This window comes from Mobula hypostoma, chromosome 10, assembly GCF_963921235.1.
Source record: "Mobula hypostoma chromosome 10, sMobHyp1.1, whole genome shotgun sequence".
Lineage (NCBI taxonomy): Eukaryota > Metazoa > Chordata > Chondrichthyes > Myliobatiformes > Myliobatidae > Mobula > Mobula hypostoma.
The window spans coordinates 111,590,079-111,608,932 of record NC_086106.1 but is presented as its reverse complement, the minus strand read 5'-3'; the positions used below and the strand labels follow the sequence as shown (position 1 = coordinate 111,608,932).

Below are 18,854 nucleotides of genomic sequence, written 5' to 3'. Positions count from 1 at the left end.
AGACAGTGGAGGAAATTATATGTGGGTTGTTTGCCCTCTAAAGTGTTACGCTGAGCACTACTCTACCATCCCACCTGAAACTTTCAAACTAAATGTTGGTCTCTCTTTGAGCAGAGATTTAAAACTCAAAATTAACTTGCCTAAGACATCTCTTTGAAGCTTTTTCTCAAAGATTCATTTCTTCATCTGATTATTAAAGTATGTGTAACTATTAGTTCATCATTTATATTGAATTATTTTCTTACTAAATAAATAACAGACTTACTTTTTGAATGCAAATTAATGGTTTTAACGCCATGGTCATTGCTGGGGTCAGACCCAGTGCAGCAATTCAGAGTCACAATAACAAATCAGAAACCATTGATAAAGTTAAGAGAATTGGGTAGAATCAAGTTAACTGGCAAATCAGCCAAATATTGAAATCCAAACCAGCAAAAACTCTAGTTTTGCAACTGAGCTCACCATTGATTATTTGAGGATAGATTGCCTTAAAATTCAGAGCAAACCATTACATAATAGAATGCTATCAGCAGAAATTAATGTGATGACACGCAAGTCAACAACATCTATGATCACCTTGGAAGATTTATGTGTAATATGCCCAACTAACTCAATCTACGATATCTTTAACAGCACCATGCCCTACAAGAATAATATTGCCAGGACCTAAGTACTTTACAGAAACCCATCACTTAATTTACATTGACATCACTGGCTCCAAGTGTTATACTAGTTCTGAGTTCTCTCAGCTTTAATCTGAGCTGGAACTTTTTTTTTGACACACTTCTTCAGTCACTGGACATTAATATAAATAAATAGAATAATCTTCTCCAAAGTCAACTTCTTGTGTGATTTTGGCTTTACCAATCTCAGCCAGTGCTTTGTTAACAAATACTCTTACCTTGGTCCTGGAGCTGAAACGTTTTGGTTTTTGTTGTAATGTTTCCTGAATCACTGGATCCATTTATGAAAATGTGAAAGTCTTTGAATTGTATAATGCCATCGGCCGAGAAATTGCATCCAAAGTTATAGCCACCCTGCTGAATGTAGTTCCTACATTCCTGTGGTTGTTGTGAGAAATACCTGCAAAGAAAAGCAAGTAGCCATATTTTCTGTTATGAGTGGGAAATTAAACATTATAAAAGTTATACTTATGAAATGATAAAAAGAAAGAAAGATAGTCTAAAAATTCATACACATAGTACTGTTTTTTTTAATCAGTGCTACTTGTTTGAAAAACAAGTATTTTCTGAATGGAACTTGATAAGATAAATTCCATGTTGAATCATCGCCACTTTGAAGCACTAACTGAAAGCATCTGATCATGATCTATTCCATGTTGATAATGAGAATTCAGCATCTGATTATCTGATAACATTATGAAGAAATTGATTAATCTGAAACACAAGAGTTCCTGCAGATGCATCTTCTTCAGCCATTCACCTTTTCCACTGATCACCTCGCAGCTCTCACATCATCTCCTCTCCCTCACCCATCTACCTTCCCCCTCGCCTGGTTTCACCGATCACATTCTGGCTTGTACTCCTTCGCCTGGCCCCACCTGCTTATTCTGACTTCTTCCCCCCTCCTTTCACAGTCCTGAGGAAAGGTTTCATCCCGAAACATTAGCTCTTTCTGCTGCTCCATAGATGCAACCTGACCAGCTGAGTTTCTCCAGCATTTTGTATGTGTTACTATGGGTTAATCTCAGTTGTGATGCAAGGTTTCAACCTGAAATGTTGAAAATTTTTTATTCTCCATAGACGCTGCTTGGCTTATTGAGTTTCTGTGGCACAATATTGTTGCTCCAGATTCCAGTGCCTTCAGTCTCTTCAAATTCAAGTTCAAGTTTAATTATTATTCAACAATACATGAATATAGCCAAATGAAACAGCGTTCCGTCAGGACCAAGTACCAAACACATTACTAACTGCACAAAGCACAAATAGCAAATATAGTTATGATTTCAGAAAAAAACATACAGCCACAAAGAAAAACAAATATAGACCAAGTCCCTGAGTGGCATGACTGTAGATTGTCCTGGTCCAGCTTGTTCATCCTCTGGGTGAACACTGGAGGGCAGGATCAACAGGAGTGACCAGCTCTCTACCCTGCAAGGATTCTAGTGTGTACCACAGAGACTCTCGCAGACTGCCTCGTCATCTTGTCTCCTATTCAGTTGCAACTGGTGTCACCGTGGCAACGCAGCTCCCCTGCCATTGCTTTCGCCAATGAACCAGTGAACCGGACATGCGGCATTGTGAATTACCAATGTCCATCGGGGTCTTGATACCAATAAAAAACATTCAAGGCAATCACTCGCTATCTTTATTGGACTGCGTATCTTCTCAGCACCATGGCGACAACACAACAACTGTATGCAATAAATCCAGCTCCATCATTATTGAGCAACTCACTGATGGGATAGTACTGCAGCACTTGCATTAATACCATCCACACTAACTTGCGATTGTAAAAAAGACATAAGGGACAAACAAATGCACCTTTGATTGGGCCCGGTTTGGCCAATGTGTCCAAGCACAGCATCATCTTTCCGGATTTTTGGATCAAGATTAATCTGTACTTTGTGATTTGGGATTTTTTCAAGGACAGTTAAAATAGCTTCGTCAAATTGGCATTCCTGATTTGAATTTTTGGAAGAGATAATTTAGTACGTTGATGAGGATATTACAGTTGATGGAGTCTATGTGGGCTTTAGTAAGGTCCTGCATGGGAGGAATCTATCTAATCCAGGGCAATTTAGTGCATTGAATTTAAAATTAGTTGGGTGATAGGGGATAAGGGGTTGTCTTTGCAATTGAAAGCCTGTGGATGCTGGAGCCCTTACTTACCAAGTACTTTACCAATCTGAACAACATATTACCCGCAGCACCAGGGGTCTGAACATGCTAGACCACTGCTATACTACGATAAAGAATGCCTACCGTTCCATGCCTAGAGTGGATTTCGGGAAATCTGATCACTTGGCTGTCCTCTTCCTCGCGACATGCCTTTTTATGCTTGCCTTGACCATGGAGGAAACTTCACGAACTAACTCCCACAGGCCCCAATGACCCTGTTACTTCACACTCTGTGGCTGATGTGAAAGAATCCTTCAGGAGGTTGAACCCACGGAAAGCATCTGGCCCAGACAGGGTACTTAGCCGAGTACTGAAGACCTGAGCTGATCAGCTGGCTGGAGTGTTCACCAATATCTTTAACTTCTCGCTTTGGCTGTCTAGAAGGCTTGACAGCTGCTTCAAGAAGGCTTGAATTATACTGGCATCTAAGAAGAATGTGGAAGCTTGCCTGAAGTGACTATAGCACTTACATCCACAGTGATGAAGTGCTTTGAGAGGTTGATGATGAAATATGTCAACTCCTGCCTGAGAAGTGACTTTGATCTGCTCCAATTATCCTACCATCACAACAAGGCAACAGCAGGTGCCATTTCATTGGCTCTTCACTCAACCATGGAACATCTGGACAGTGAACATGCATACATCAGGATGCTGTTCATTGACTCCAGATCAGCATTCAATACCATCACCCCCTCCAAACTAACCAATAAGCTCCAAGACCTTGGCCTCTATACCCCTTTGAGCAGATGGATTCTCGATTTCCTCACTTGCAGACATCAATCAGTTCGGATTTACAAAAAAATCCCCTCCACAATCTCATCAGTTTGGGTGCATCACAAGGGTGTGTGCTTAGCCCCCTACTCTACTTGTTTTACACTTATGACCGTGAGGCTAATTACGGCTCCAATTCCACATTTAAGTTTGGTGACGACACCATTCTCATTGACTGAATCAAAGGTGGTGAAGAATCAGCATATAGGAGGAAGATTGAAAATCTGGCTGAATGGTGCCACAACAACATCATCTCATTCAGTTCGACAAGGCTAAGAAGCTGATGATTGACTTCAGGAGGAGGAAACCGGAGGTCCATGAGCCAGTCCTCATCAGATGATCAGAGGTGGAGAGGGTCAGCAACTTTAAGTTCCTCAGTGTTATCACTTCCGAGGATTTGTCCTGGGTCCAGCAAATAGCTGTTGTTATAAAGAAAGCATGCCAGCACCTCCACTACCATAGAAGTTTGCAAAGATTTGGCAGGTTATCTAAAACTTTGATAAACTTCTATAGATGTGTAGTGGAGAGTATATTGACTGATTGCATCACAGCCTGGTATGGAAACACTAATGCTCCTGAATGGAAAAGCCTACAAAACGTAGTGGATACTGCCCTTCCAACATTGAGCACATCTACATGGAGTGCCGTTGCAGGAAAGCAGCATCCAGCATCAAGGACCGCACCATCCAGGCCATGCTCCCTTCTTGCTGCTCCCATCAGGAAGCAGGTACAAGAGCCTCAGGACCCACACCACTCAGTTGAGTAACAGTTATTAGCCCTCAACCTTCATGCTGTTGAACCAGTGGGGATAACTTCACTAGCCCCATCACTGAACTGATCCCACAACCTACGGACTCACTTTCACCTTCATCTCATGTCCATGACCTTTATTGCTGATTGATTGATTGATTGATTGAATGATTGACTTATTTTTTTTGTATTTGCACAGTTTGTTTTCTTTGCACATTGGCTGTTTGTCCTGTTGGGTGTGATCTTTCATTGATTCTATTGTTTCTTCTTTTTACTGTGAATACCTTCAAGAAAACGAATCTCAGAAGCCTGAAGGCACATATTCAGTGATTCAGGAACAGCTTCTTCCCCTCCGCCATCCAATTCCTAAATGGACATTGAACCCACGAACACTACCTCACTTTTTTAACATATATTATTTCTGTTTTTGCATGATTTTAATCTACTTAATATACATATACTGTAATTGATTGATTGATCTATTCATCTTCTCCTATATTATGCATTGCATTGAACTGCTGCTGCTCAGTTAACAAATTTCATGACACATGTTGGTGATAATAAACTTGATTCTGATTCTGAAAGTACATATATATAATTTCAAAATAAATTTACTTTGAACTTTGAACTTGTGGAAAAGTTACCTCTCAGCCTCCTGTTCGACCTCTCCCTATATCTATAGTCCCCCAGACCAGGCAATATCTTGGTGAATCTCCACTGTATCCATGCCATTCCCATAGGGTGGCAACCATACTGTACACAGCACTCCAAATTCAGTCAATAAGACAACGAGACCTGATGACACAGGTGCAGAGTTAGGCCACTCGGCCCATTGAGCCTGATCCGCCTTTCCATCATTGTTCATTTATTATCCCTCTCGACCTCATTCTCTTGCATTCTCCCCTTAATCTTTGACACCCTGACTAATCAACAACCTGTCAATCTCCGCTTTAAATATATTCAATGACCTAGCCTCCATAGTCGACTGTGGCAATGTTCCACAGATTCCTCACCCGCTGGTTGAATAAACTCCTCCTAATTTCTGTTCTATATGGATATTCCTCTCCTCTATGGTTGTGCTAGACATCCTAGACTCACCCACGATAGGAAATATCCTCTCTACATCCTCTCTATCTAGGCCTTTCAATATATGCTAGTTGCAATGAGATCCCACTCATTCTGCTAAATTCCGGTACAGGCCCAGAGCAATCAAATGCTCCTATACATTAACCCTTTCCTTCCTGAGATCATTCTCATGAACCTGCTCTCGTCCTCTCCAATGCCAACACATCATTTTTTAGATAGGGGGCCCAAAACTGCTGACAATATTCCATGTGCGGTCTCACCAATGCCTTATAAAGCCTCAGCATCATATTCTTGCTCTTATATTCTAGTCTGCTTGAAATGAATCTTAACATTGCATTTGCCTTCCTTGCCATTCATTGAAACAACCAAGTTAACCTCTAGGTAATCCTGTACATGCACTCTCATTTCCCTTTCCAGCTTTTTAATTTTCTCTCTACTTCAAAAATAGTGTATGCCTTTATTCCTTTTACCAAAGTGCATGACCATACACTTCCCTACACTATATTCCGTCTGCCGTCTCAGCAACTCTTCTATCTATGGTAGTATCTTTACTGTAATACCATAACTCTTCTCTTATTAAGCAATCTCACTTCCAAGTAAACAACATCGACTGACTCTCTTTTGCTAATCTGCTTGTTATTTCCTCAAATAATTCCAACAGATTTGTCAGGCAAGATTTACCCTTAAGGAAACCATGCTGACTTTGGTCTACCTTATCATGCACTTCCAAGTACCCTGAAGCCTCATCCTTAACAATGAACATCATCCCAAACACTGAAGTCAGGCTAACTTGCCTATAATGTCTTTTCTTCTGCCTCCATCCCTTCTTACAGAGTACACTGACATTTACAATTACCAGTTCTCCAGAACCATTCCAGAATCATTACTAATGCCTCCGCAATCTCTTCAGCCATCTCTTTCAAAACCCTGGAGTGTAGTCTAGGGGACCTATCTGCCACAGTGAAGACTGAGACAAAATATTTATTGAGTTCATCCACTATTTCTTTGTCCCCAATTACTACTTCTCCAGCATCATTTTTCTGCAGTTTAATGTCCACTCTCATCTCACTTATACTCTTTTTATATATGAAAGAACTTTTGGTATCCTCTTTTGTATTTTGGCTAAATTACCTTCATATTTCATATTTTTCTCCTTATGTACTTTAGTTGTCTTCTGTTGATTTTTAAAAGTGTCCGAATCTTTTAACTTCCCACTAATATTTGCTCTATGATATGCCCTCTCATTTGCTTTTATTCTATCTTTGACTTCCCTTGTCAGCTACGGGTGCCTCATCCTCCCTTTATAATACTTCTTCGTCTTTGGGATGTATTCATCCTGCCCCTTCAGCATTGGCCCCAGAAACTCCAGCTACTGCTGTTCTGCCGTCATCCAACCAAGTTTGGCCAGCTCCTCTCTCATGCTTGTGTAGTTCCCCTTATTCCACTGTAATACTGATACATCTAACTTTATCTTCTCCCTCTCAAACTACAGGGTAAATTCTATCATATTATAATCACTGTCTCCTAAGGGTTCCTTTACCTTAAGCTCCCTAATCAAATCTGGTTCATTACACAACACCCAGTCCAGAATTGTCTTTCCCCTAGTGGGCTCAACCACATGCTGCTCTAAAAATCCATCTCAAAGACATTCAACAAATTCCCTCTCTTGGAATTTAGCAGCAATCAGACAAACCAGAGTATTGTAAATTTTCAAAATAATGTCCCGGATCTTTATATTCTATGCCCTGATCTACAAGAGCACACATGCCCTATGCCTTTTCACCACTCTGCTGTCTGTATTGACACTTCAGAGAATAATGGATTGAACGTCAAGGTCTTTCAGTTCATCTGGATTCTTCAGTGTTGCCAGTTACTGTACGTGTCCTAACCCACTTCACTTCTCAAAATGCATCAGCTCATACTTGTTGGGTTTAAAGTCAATCTGCCAACGCCACATCCAGCTCTCCCTCTGGTCTGAATCCTGCTGTAGCATTCCTCGCTGTCCACAACACCATCAACTTTGTGTCAAAGGCAGATTACCAATCATATTTCCTGCATTCACATCCAAGTTATCAATGCCTCCCATGTGAGAATGTGGGAGAATGTGGTTAAAAAACAAAAAAGTTAAGTTCCAAGAGTATATTGATGAACAGAGGGACTTTGGTGGTGGATGTCCATAGATTTTTGAAAGTGGCTGCACAGGAAGATAAAGTTGTGAGGAAGGCATATGGCTTGCTGGCCTTCATTAATACAAGATTAGGGGGTTATGTTCCAAATTTATAAAACCTTGCTCTGACCTCAGCTGGAGTACCAGATATATTTCTGGTCACCCCACATAGGAAGGATGTGACCATGCTGGAGATGGGACAGAGGAGATTAACCAGGATTTTGCCTGGGATGGACCAATTTATTCATGAGGGGAGTCTAGACAAACTAGGCCTGTTTTAACTGGAGTGGAGGAGTTTAATGGGGTACATGATTCAGGTACAGTGGATTCCATTTACTTGGGCCATTAGCTAATTGGGGCAGCCACTTATTTGGATCAACTCTTAAAGAACAAAAAGAAATCAAAACAATAGTTGGGGTTCCCTTCATTTATTTGGAAAACTATGCCGCTTAATTGGGATAGGATACTGTTGCTGAACAGTTTCTATCTGTCATCAGTTACATTCGTTTGTCTTAAAAAGCAGTGATTTTTGTCACTGATAGTTGGCAAGATATAGGCAGTAATATAATTCGGAAGCATTCAGCTTTTAAGATATCAGGAACAGCTGGGAGTGAAAATAAAAGGATTTCTCCACTTCAACAAGTTAGGCACTAGAAGAATTTGAAGGTATGGACAAACATCTTGAATGTCACAATGAAAATTAAGATTTTGAGAATGCAATAATCAATAGCATTCTATGAAGGCAGTCCTAGGTGGCTACACTGATTTTGTTCATTTGGTGGTGGTTGTACAAATCCAATGATGACAGGAAAACCTGTGCAGGAGAGTTTGTAAAGTGGAAAAGCTGCTGCACTGGGGCAGTTCCACTCTCTTGACTTTAGAAGTCCGGGTCCAGTGCTATGAGTAGATTCACCACTGGGATCTTCCTTGGTTGCAGAGGTTGACCATAAACTCTCTCTGTGTCATGTCATGCCCTTTGCTCTCCGTGGGGCATTGCAGAACTGCCTTCTTGGCTGTTAGATCACATTGTAGATCTCATCTGCTCTGTCTATTGGAGCGAACTTCATTTACAAAAAGTCATAAGAACACAACAGCATACACTGGATGAATTCCCCCCACTAAAACTATTAGGAACTAATGCACAGTTTTATAGTAGTGTAGAGGTATTGATAGTCTTCTAACTTGCTCTGTATTTCATTTAAATATATAAATTTTTACTCAGGTAAATGGTAGTTTGTCTTTTTTATACCTTTTAAACTATTTCCATGAAACTTCAGCCAATTGGGGCAGCCACTTTATTGGGCCAAAATAACTGATCCCAGTACGTCCCAATTAAATGGAATCCACTGTAATTAACATTATAAACGGTATAGAAAGGACAGACTGCAGGAAATTTTTTCCCCTTTTGGAGGTGGATAAGACATAGATTTGTTAAGAGATTTAGAAGGGATTTGAGAGGAAGCTTTTTTGCCAAGAGTGATGAACACCTAGGAAATACTACGAGGGAGAGTGGTGGAAGCAGAGCCACTAACAGCACTAAGGAGGTGTCAAGATGCGTGTTTGAATTGCTTGGGCACTAAAAGCCCTGGGCTAAATGCTGAAAGGTGGGATTAATACAGATGGGTGATCATTGGTCAGCATGGACCTGTTGAGTTGAGCAGCCTATTTCCAACCTCTATGAATCTAATACTCTCATATAATTCTTATTTGTGACTTGGTTCTTGGCATAAATACTCGTCGAGATCTATGGAAAAGTAATCCTGACCTTACACAAAATAGTACTAGATGTTCAATCCAAAATAATGGGTCCTTTGTGTTGTTTGAAGTGGCTACATCAGGAATTCTCATTGTGTCTATTTTACTTGTGAACAGAATAGTTTATAGGGAATTAGATGGCTTTGAAGGATTAATGGGATTGGTCTGATAATTTCCATGGACTTGATGGGAAGAATGGCCTCCTTCTATATCAGAAAGAAATATGAAATATGAAAACTGGAAATATATGGATTATAGTGGATTGAATATTCATGCTCGGGCTGGGTTCCTTAAGGGTTCATTTGCAGGTTGAATTGGTGATGAGGAAGGCAAATACAACGTTAGCATTAATTTCAAGAGGACTAGAATATGAAAGCAAGGATGTAATGCTGAGGCTTAATTAAGCACTGGTGAAGCCTCACTTGGAGTATTGTGAGCAGTTTTGAGCCCTTTATCTAAGAAAGGATGTGCTGACATGGGAGAATGTTCAAAGGAGGTTCATGAAAATGATTCCAAGATTGAAAGAATTGTCATATGAAGAGTTTCTATTGTCTTTGGGCCTGTATTCACTGGAATTCAGAGAATGAGGGTGACCTCATTAAAATATATCAAAAGTTGAAAGGCCTTGGTAGAGTGGATGTGGAGAGGATGTTTCCTATGCTGGGGGAGATGGTTCCGGAGATGAGGGGGTTAGACTACAAGGAGAGACGGTACACGCTTGAATTCAGAAGAATGAGAGGAGATCTTATTGAAACGTATAAATTATGAAAGACATAGATAAGATAGAGGCAGGAAAGTTGTTTACACTGATAGGTGAGACTACAACTAGGGGACATAGCTTCAAGATTCGGGGAGTACACTTAGGATATAACCATATAAATATATAACAATTACAGCATGGAAAGAGACCAACTCGGCCCTTCTAGTCCATGCCGAATGCTTACTCTCACCTAATCCCACCGACCTGCACTAAGTCCATAACCCTCCATTCCTTCCCTGTCCATATAGCTATCCAATTTTACTTTAAATGACTATATCGAACCTGCCTCTACAACTTCTACTGGAAGCTCATTCTACACAGCTACCACTCTCTGAGTAAAGAAGTTCCCCCTCGTGTTTCTCCTTAATTTTTGCCCCCTAACTCTCAACTCATGTCCTCTTGTTTGAATCTCCCCTACTCTCTATCTAAAGTCTATCTATCCCCCTCATAATTTTAAATACATCTATCCAGTCCCCCCTCAATCTTCTACGCTCCAAAGAATAAAGACCCAACTTGTTCAACCTTTCTCTATAACTTAGGTGCTAAAACCCAGGTAACATTCTAATAAATTGGGACTCCCATACTGTTAGGGGTCTAGATGGGTTAGAGTTTGTAAAATGTGTTCAGGAAAGTTTTCTAAATCAATATATAGAGGTACCAACTAGAGGGGATGCAATATTGGATCTCCTATTAGGAAATGAGTTAGGACAAATGACGGAAGTGTGTGTAGGGGAGCACTTTGGTTCCAGTGATCATAACACCATTAGTTTCAACTTGATCATGGATAAAGATAGATCTGGTCCTAGGGTTGAGGTTCTAAACTGGAAGAAGGCCAAATTTGAAGAAATGAGAAAGGATCTAAAAAGCGTGGATTGGGACAGGTTGTTCTCTGGCAAGGATGTGATCGGTAAGTGGGAAGCCTTCAAAGGAGAAATTTTGAGAGTACAGAGCTTGTATGTTCCTGTCAGGATTAAAGGCAAAGTGAATAGGAATAAGGAACCCTGGTTCTCAAGAGATATTGCAACTCTGATAAAGAAGAAGAGAGAGTTGTATGACATGTATAGGAAGCAGGGAGTAAATAAGGTGCTTGAGGAGTATAAAAAGTGCAAGAAAATAATTAAGAAGGAAATCAGGAGGGCTAAAAGAAGACATGAGGTTGCCTTGGCAGTCAAAGTGAAGGATAATCCAAAGAGCTTTCAGAGGTATATTAAGAGTAAAAGGATTGTAAGGGATAAAATTGGTCCTCTTGAAGATCAGGGTGGGTGGCTATGTGCGGAACCAAAAGGAATGGGGGAGATCTTAAATGGGTTTTTTGCATCTGTATTTACTAAGGAAACTGGCATGAAGTCTGTGGAATTAAGGGAAACAAGTAGTGAGATCATGGAAACTGTACAGATTGAAAAGGAGAAGGTGCTTGCTATCTTGAGGCAAATTAAAGTGGATAAATCCACAGGACCTGACAGGTATTCCCACGGACCTTGAAGGAGAATAGCGTTGAAATTGCAGGGGCCCTGGCAGATATATTTAAAATGTCGGTGTTTACGGGTGAGGTGTCGGAGGATTGGAGAGTGGCTCATGTTGTTCCGTTGTTTAAAAAAGGATTAAAAAGTAATCCGGGAAATTATAGACCCATAAGTTTGACGTCAGTAATGGGTAAGTTATTGGAGGGAGTACTAAGAGACAGGATCTACAAGCATTTGGATAGACAGGGACTTATTAGGGAGAGTCAACATGGCTTTGTGCGTGGTAGGTCATGTTTGACCAATCTATTGGAGTTTTTCAAGGAGGTTACCAGGAAAGTGGATGAAAGGAAGGCAGTGGATGTTGTCTACATGGACTTCAGTAAGGCCTTTGACAAAGTCCCACATGGGAGGTTAGTTAGCAAAATTCATTCGTTAGGTATACATAGAGAGGTGGTAAATTGGATTACAAATTGGCTCAATGGAAGAAGCCAAAGAGTGGTAGTAGGGGATTGCTTTTCAGAGTGGAGGCCTGTGACTAGTGGTGTGCCACAGGGATCAGTGCTGGGTCCATTGTTATTTGTCATCTATATCAATGATCTGGACGATAATGTGGTAAATTGGATCAGCAAATTTGCTGATGATACAAAGATTGGAGGTGTAGTGGACAGAGAGGAAGGTTTTCAAAGCTTGCAGAGGGATTTGGACCAGCTGGAAAAATGGGCTGAAAAATGACAGATGGAGTTTAATACAGACAAGTATGAGGTATTGCACTTTGGAAGGACAAACCAAGGTAGAACATACAGGGTTAATGGTAAGGCACTGAGGAGTGCAGTGGAACAGAGGGATCTGGGAATACAGATACAAAAATCCCTAAAAGTGGCGTCACAGGTAGATAGGGTCGTAAAGAGAGCTTTTGGTACATTGGCCTTTATTAATCAAAGTATTGAGTTTAAGAGCTGGAATGTTATGATGAGGTTGTATAAGGCATTGGTGAGGCCGAATCTCGAGTATTGTGTTCAGTTTTGGTCACCAAATTACAGGAAGGATATTAATAAGGTTAGCCTAACGTCGGTGGTGGGGAAACTGCTGGAGTCAGTTATCAAGGATGTGATAACAGCACATTTGGAAAGCGGTGAAATCATCGGACAAAGTCAGCATGGATTTGTGAAAGGAAAATCATGTCTGACGAATCTCATAGAATTTTTTGAGGATGTAACTAGTAGAGTGGATAGGGGAGAACCAGTGGATGTGCTATATTTGGATTTTCAAAAGGCTTTTGACAAGGTCTCACACAGGAGATTAGTGTGCAAACTTAAAGCACACGGTATTGGGGGTAAGGTATTGGTGTGGGTGGAGAATTGGTTAGCAGACAGGAAGCAAAGAGTGGGAATAAACGGGACCTTTTCAGAATGGCAGGCGGTGACTAGTGGGGTACCGCAAGGCTCAGTGCTGGGACCCCAGTTGTTTACAATATATATTAATGACTTGGATGAGGGAATTAAATGCAGCATCTCCAAGTTTGCGGATGACACGAAGCTGGGTGGCAGTGTTAGCAGTGAGGAGGATGCTAAGAGGATGCAGGGTGACTTGGATAGGTTGGGTGAGTGGGCAAATTCATGGCAGATGCAATTTAATGTGGATAAATGTGAAGTTATCCACTTTGGTGGCAAAAATAGGAAAACAGATTATTATCTGAATGGTGGCCGATTAGGAAAAGGGGAGGTGCAACGAGACCTGGGTGTCATTATACACCAGTCATTGAAAGTGGGCATGCAGGTACAGCAGGCGGTGAAAAAGGCAAATGGTATGCTGGCATTTATAGCGAGAGGATTCGAGTACAGGAGCAGGGAGGTACTACTGCAGTTGTACAAGGCCTTGGTGAGACCACACCTGGAGTATTGTGTGCAGTTTTGGTCCCCTAATCTGAGGAAAGACATCTTTGCCATAGAGGGAGTACAAAGAAGGTTCACCAGATTGATTCCTGGGATGGCAGGACTTTCATATGAAGAAAGACTGGATGAACTGGGCTTGTACTCGTTGGAATTTAGAAGATTGAGGGGGGATCTGATTGAAACGTATAAGATCCTAAAGGGATTGGACAGGCTAGATGCAGGAAGATTGTTCCCGATGTTGGGGAAGTCCAGAACGAGGGGCCACCGTTTGAGGATAGAGGGGAAGCCTTTTAGGACCGAGATCAGGAAAAACTTCTTCACACAGAGAGTGGTGAATCTGTGGAATTCTCTGCCACAGGAAACTGTTGAGGCCAGTTCATTGGCTATATTTAAGAGGGAGTTAGATATGGCCCTTGTGGCTACGGGGGTCAGGGGGTATGGAGGGAAGGCTGGGGCGGGGTTCTGAGTTGGATGATCAGCCATGATCATAATAAATGGCGGTGCAGGCTCGAAGGGCCGGATAGCCTACTCCTGCACCTATTTTCTATGTTTCTATGTTTCTATGAAAGAGTGCAGCGAAGGTTTACAAGGATGTTGCCGGGACTTGACAAACTCAGTTACACAGAAAGGTTGGATAGGTTAGGACTTTATTCCCTGGAGTGTAGAGGAATGAGGGGAGATTTGATAGAGGTATATAAAATTATGATGGGTATAGATAGAGTGAATGCAAGCAGTCTTTTTCCACTGAGGCAAGGGGAGAAAAAAACCAGAGAACATGGGTTAAGGGTAAAGGGGGAAAAGTTTAAAGGGAACATTAGGGGGGGCTTCTTCACACAGAGAATGGTGGGAGTGTGGAATGAGCTGCCAGACAAGGTGGTAAATGCGGGTTCTTTTTTAACATTTAAGAATAAATTGGACAGATACACGGATGGGAGGTGTATGGAGGGATATGGTTCCTGTGCAGGTCAGTGGGACTAGGCAGAAAATGGTTCAGCACAGCCAAGAAAGTCCAAAAGGCCTGTTTCTGTGCTGTAGTTTTTCTATAGTTTCTATGGTTTCTAAATCTTCTCTGTACTCTCTCTATTTTGTTGACATCTTTCCTATAATTTGGTGACCAGAACTGTACACAATACTCCAAATTTGGCCTTACCAATGCCTGGTACAATTTTAACATTACATCCCAACTCCTATACTTAATGCTCTGATTTATAAAGGCCAGCATACCAAAAGCTTTCTTCACCACCCTATCCACATGAGATTCCACCTTCAGGAAACTATGCACCATTATTCCTAGATCCTTCTGTTCTACTGCATTCTTCAATGCCCTACCATTTACCATGTATGTCCTATTTTGATTAGTCCTACCAAAATGTAGCACCTCACACTTATCAGCATTAAACTCCATTTGCCATCTTTCAGCCCACTCCTCTAACTTGCCTAAATCTCTCTGCAAGCTTTAAAAGTCTGCTTCATTATCCACAACGCCACCTATCTTAGTATCATCTGCATACTTACTCATCCAATTTACCACCCCATCATCCAGATCATTAATGTATATGACAAACAACATTGGACCCAGTACGGATCACTGAGGCACACCGCTAGTCACCGGTCTCCAACCTGACAAACAGTTATCCACCATTACTCTTTAGCGTCTCCCATCCAGCCACTGTTGAATCCATTTTACTACTACGATTGAACCTAACAACTGAACCTTCCTAACTAACCTTCCGTGTGGAACCTTGTCAAAGGCCTTACTGAAGTCCATACAGACAACATCCAACACTTTACCCTCGTCAACTTTCCTAGTAACCTCTTCAAAAAATTCAATAAGATTTGTCAAACATGATCTTCCATGCACAAATCCATGTTGACTGTTCCTAAACAGACCCTGTCTATCCAGATAATTATATATACCATCTCTAAGAATACTTTCCATTAATTTACCCTCCACTGATGTCAAACCTACAGGCCGATAATTGCTAGGTTTACTCTTAAAACCCTTTTTAAACAATGGAACAACACGAGCAATACGCCAATCCTCCAGCACCATCCCCGTTTCTAATGACATTTGAAATGTTTCTGTCAGAGCCCCTGCTATTTCTACACTAACTTCCCTCAAGGTCCTAGGGAATATACTGTCAGGACCCGGAGACTTATCCACTTTAAAATCCCTTAAAAGCGCCAATACTGCCTCTTCTTTAATCATTATAGTTTCCATAACTCCCCTACCTGTTTCCCTTACCTTACACAATTCAATATCCTTAACTTTAGTGAATACCGAAGAAAAGAAATTGTTTAAAATCTCCCCCATTTCTTTTGGTTTGACACATAGCTGTCCACTCTGATTCTCTGAGGGACAAATTTTATCCCTCACTATCCTTTTACTATTAATATAACTGTAGAAACCCTTTGGATTTATTTTCACCTTACTTGCCAAAGCAAACTGGTATCTTCTTTTAGCTTTTCTTATTTCTTTCTTAAGATTCTTTTTACATTCTTTATATTCCTCAAGCACCTCATTTACTCCATGCTGCCTATATTTATTGTAGATATCTCTCTTTTTCCAAAGCAAGTTTCCAATATCCCTTGAAAACTATGGCTCTCTTAAACTTTTAACCTTTCCTTTCAACCTAACAGGAACATAAAGATTCTGTACCCTCAAAATTTCACCTTTAAATGACCTCTATTTCTCTATTACATTCTTCCCATGAAACAATTTGTCCCAATCCACTCCTTGTAAATCCTTTGGCATCTCCTTAAAGTTAGCCTTTGTCCAATCAAAAATCTTAACCCTGGGTCCAGACCTATCCTTCTCCATAATTATATTGAAACTAATGGCATTGTGATCACTGGACCTGAAGTGCTCCCCAACACATACCTCCATCACCTGACCTATCTCATTCCCTAACAGGAGTTCCAACACTGCCCCTTCTCTAGTTAGTACCTTTATGTATTGCTGCAAAAAAACTATCCTGCACACATTTTGCAAGCTCCAAACCATCCAGCCCTTTTACAATATGGGCCTCCCAGTCTATGTGTGGAAAATTAAAATCTCCCACAATGAAAACCTTGTGCTTACTACAAATATCTGCTATCTCCTTACAAATTTTCTCCTCCTCGCTCCCCATTAGGTGGTCTATAATACACCCCTATAAGTGTTACTACACCTTTCCCATTCCTCAATTCCACCCAAATAGCCCCCCTAGATGAGCCCTCTAATCTATCCTGCCAGAGCACCGCTGTAATATTTTCTCTGACAAGCAATGCAACACCTCCCCCTCTTGTCCGTCCGATTCTATCACACCTGAAGCAACGAAATCCAGGAATGTTTAGTTGCCAATTACACCCCTCCTGTAACCATGTTTCACTAATAGCTACAACATCATACTTCCAGGTATCATCCATGCTCTAAGCTCATCCACCTTTCTTACAATGCCCCTAGCATTAAAATAAATGCATTTAAGAAATTTTCCACCTCTTACTCTTTTGTTTATCACTAATGGTGCAAACAACTTTACTACTCCTTTTTCTTCCTTCTTCCCTATATCTACACTCTGGTTCCCCTCCCCCCTTGTATCTAGTTTAAATCCACAGAAGCCTCTCTGGGAAACCTACCTGCAAGAATATTTGTCCCCCTCCAGTTCAGATGTAAACCGTCCTGCCGGAACAGGTCCCACTTTCCCTGGAAAACTGCCTAATTATCTATACACCTGAAGCTCTCCCTCCTGCAACATGTCTTCAGCCACGTGTTGATCTGCGCTATCTTACTATTTCTAAACCCGCCTGCACGTGGCACTGGTAACAATCCTGAGATTGCTATCCTGGAGGTCCTGGCATTTAACTTAGCGCCTAACTCCCTGAACTCACCTTTCAGAACCTCCTCACTCTTCCTACCCACATCATTGGCCCCTACATGGACCACGACATCTGGCTGCTCACCCTCCCTCATGAGAATACTGAGAACTTGATCTGAGATATCGCGGACCTTGGCACCAGGGAGGCAACAGACCCTGTAGATGAGGAGGAACTGCTTTTCCCAGAGAGTGGTGAATCTGTGGAATTCTCTGCCCAATGAAGCAGTGGAGGCTACCTCAGTCTTCATTGTTTCATGGGCAGGCTCAATGGACGAGGTGGCCGACTCCTGCTCCTATTTCTTACATTCTTATCTTCTTATTTTCTCATGGGAGTCTAAGACCAGAAGACACAGCTTCAGATAGAGGGACGTCCATTTAGAATGGAGATGAGGAGGAATTTCTTTAGCCAGACAGTGGTGAATCTGTCAAATTCACAGGTGTCTGTGGAGGCTAAGTCATCGGGTGAATTTAAGGCGGAGGTTGATAGGTTCTTGGTTAGTCAGTTATGAGGAGAAGGCTGGAGAATGGGGTTGAGAAAGAAATGGATCAGTCATGATTAAATGACAGAGCAGACTCGATGGACCAAATGGCCTAGTTCTGCTCCTATATCTTATGGTCTTCTGATAAGTAGTAGGTAGCCAAGCACACAGCTGGTAGAGCTGCAGATCTAGAGTTACAATGATCCAGGTGCTGTGTGTGTGCAGTTTGTATATTCTCCTTTTGGCTTTCCTCGGGAAAAAAAGGCAGGAGGAGAAGATGGCGGCGCGACGCAGCTCACAGCGGCCACTCTGGTGGTGATGTCTGTTATCTGTCAAGTAGGGTGCCGTGCACAATCCTGATTTGATGGAAACGGACATGAGAGCACGGAGGAACATCTGGTGAAACTTCTGAAATGCCCGCTTCGCTGTTGCTGCTACTGTCTGGTCCAGAATCTCCGGAGGGGAAGGCCCCAAGTCCTCGGCTTTGCTTGTTGCTCGGCGGCCAGGGCGGGGTCGAAGCGCTCGGCAGAGGATGGTACTTGGTGCTCGGTGTCGGAGGGCTGGTCGGAGGCTCGAAGTTTTCTGACGGACTCAGAGTCCGCAGCGGTCAGGTGCTTCCAATGATGCTGCATCGGCAAGTTTGCGGCGCATGGAGGTTCACGGCAGGTAGAGTTTCTCCCTTCTACCGTCTGCATGAGATGATGGGGCTATCGTGATATTGAGACTTTTTTATTTAACCATGCCCATGGTCTGCTCTTTATCTAATTATGGTATTGCTTTGCACTGTTGTAACTATATGTTATAACTATGTGGTTTTGTCAGTTTTAGTTTTGGTTCGTCCTGTGTTTTTTGTGATATCATTCTGGAGGAACATTGTATCATTTTTTAATGCATGCATTTCTAAATGACAATAAGCGAGGACTGAGTGTCCTCATAATCTAATCTAATCTCCAGATGCTCCCATTTTCTCCATCAGCCCAAAGGATGTGCAGACTGGTACCATAGCTGACTTC

General features: G+C 41.7%; 1 protein-coding gene across 2 annotated transcripts in view; it reads right to left on the bottom strand.

Moving 5' to 3' along the window:
- Positions 1-18,854, bottom strand: part of LOC134353405 (interleukin-13 receptor subunit alpha-2-like) — a 73,609-nt gene that overhangs the window by 31,521 nt on the left and 23,234 nt on the right. For both annotated transcript variants that reach the window (XM_063061431.1, XM_063061432.1), the window contains exon 3: positions 902-1,083. In XM_063061431.1, the coding sequence (XP_062917501.1) occupies positions 902-1,083 (182 nt within the window). The remainder of the gene's footprint in view (positions 1-901; positions 1,084-18,854) is intronic.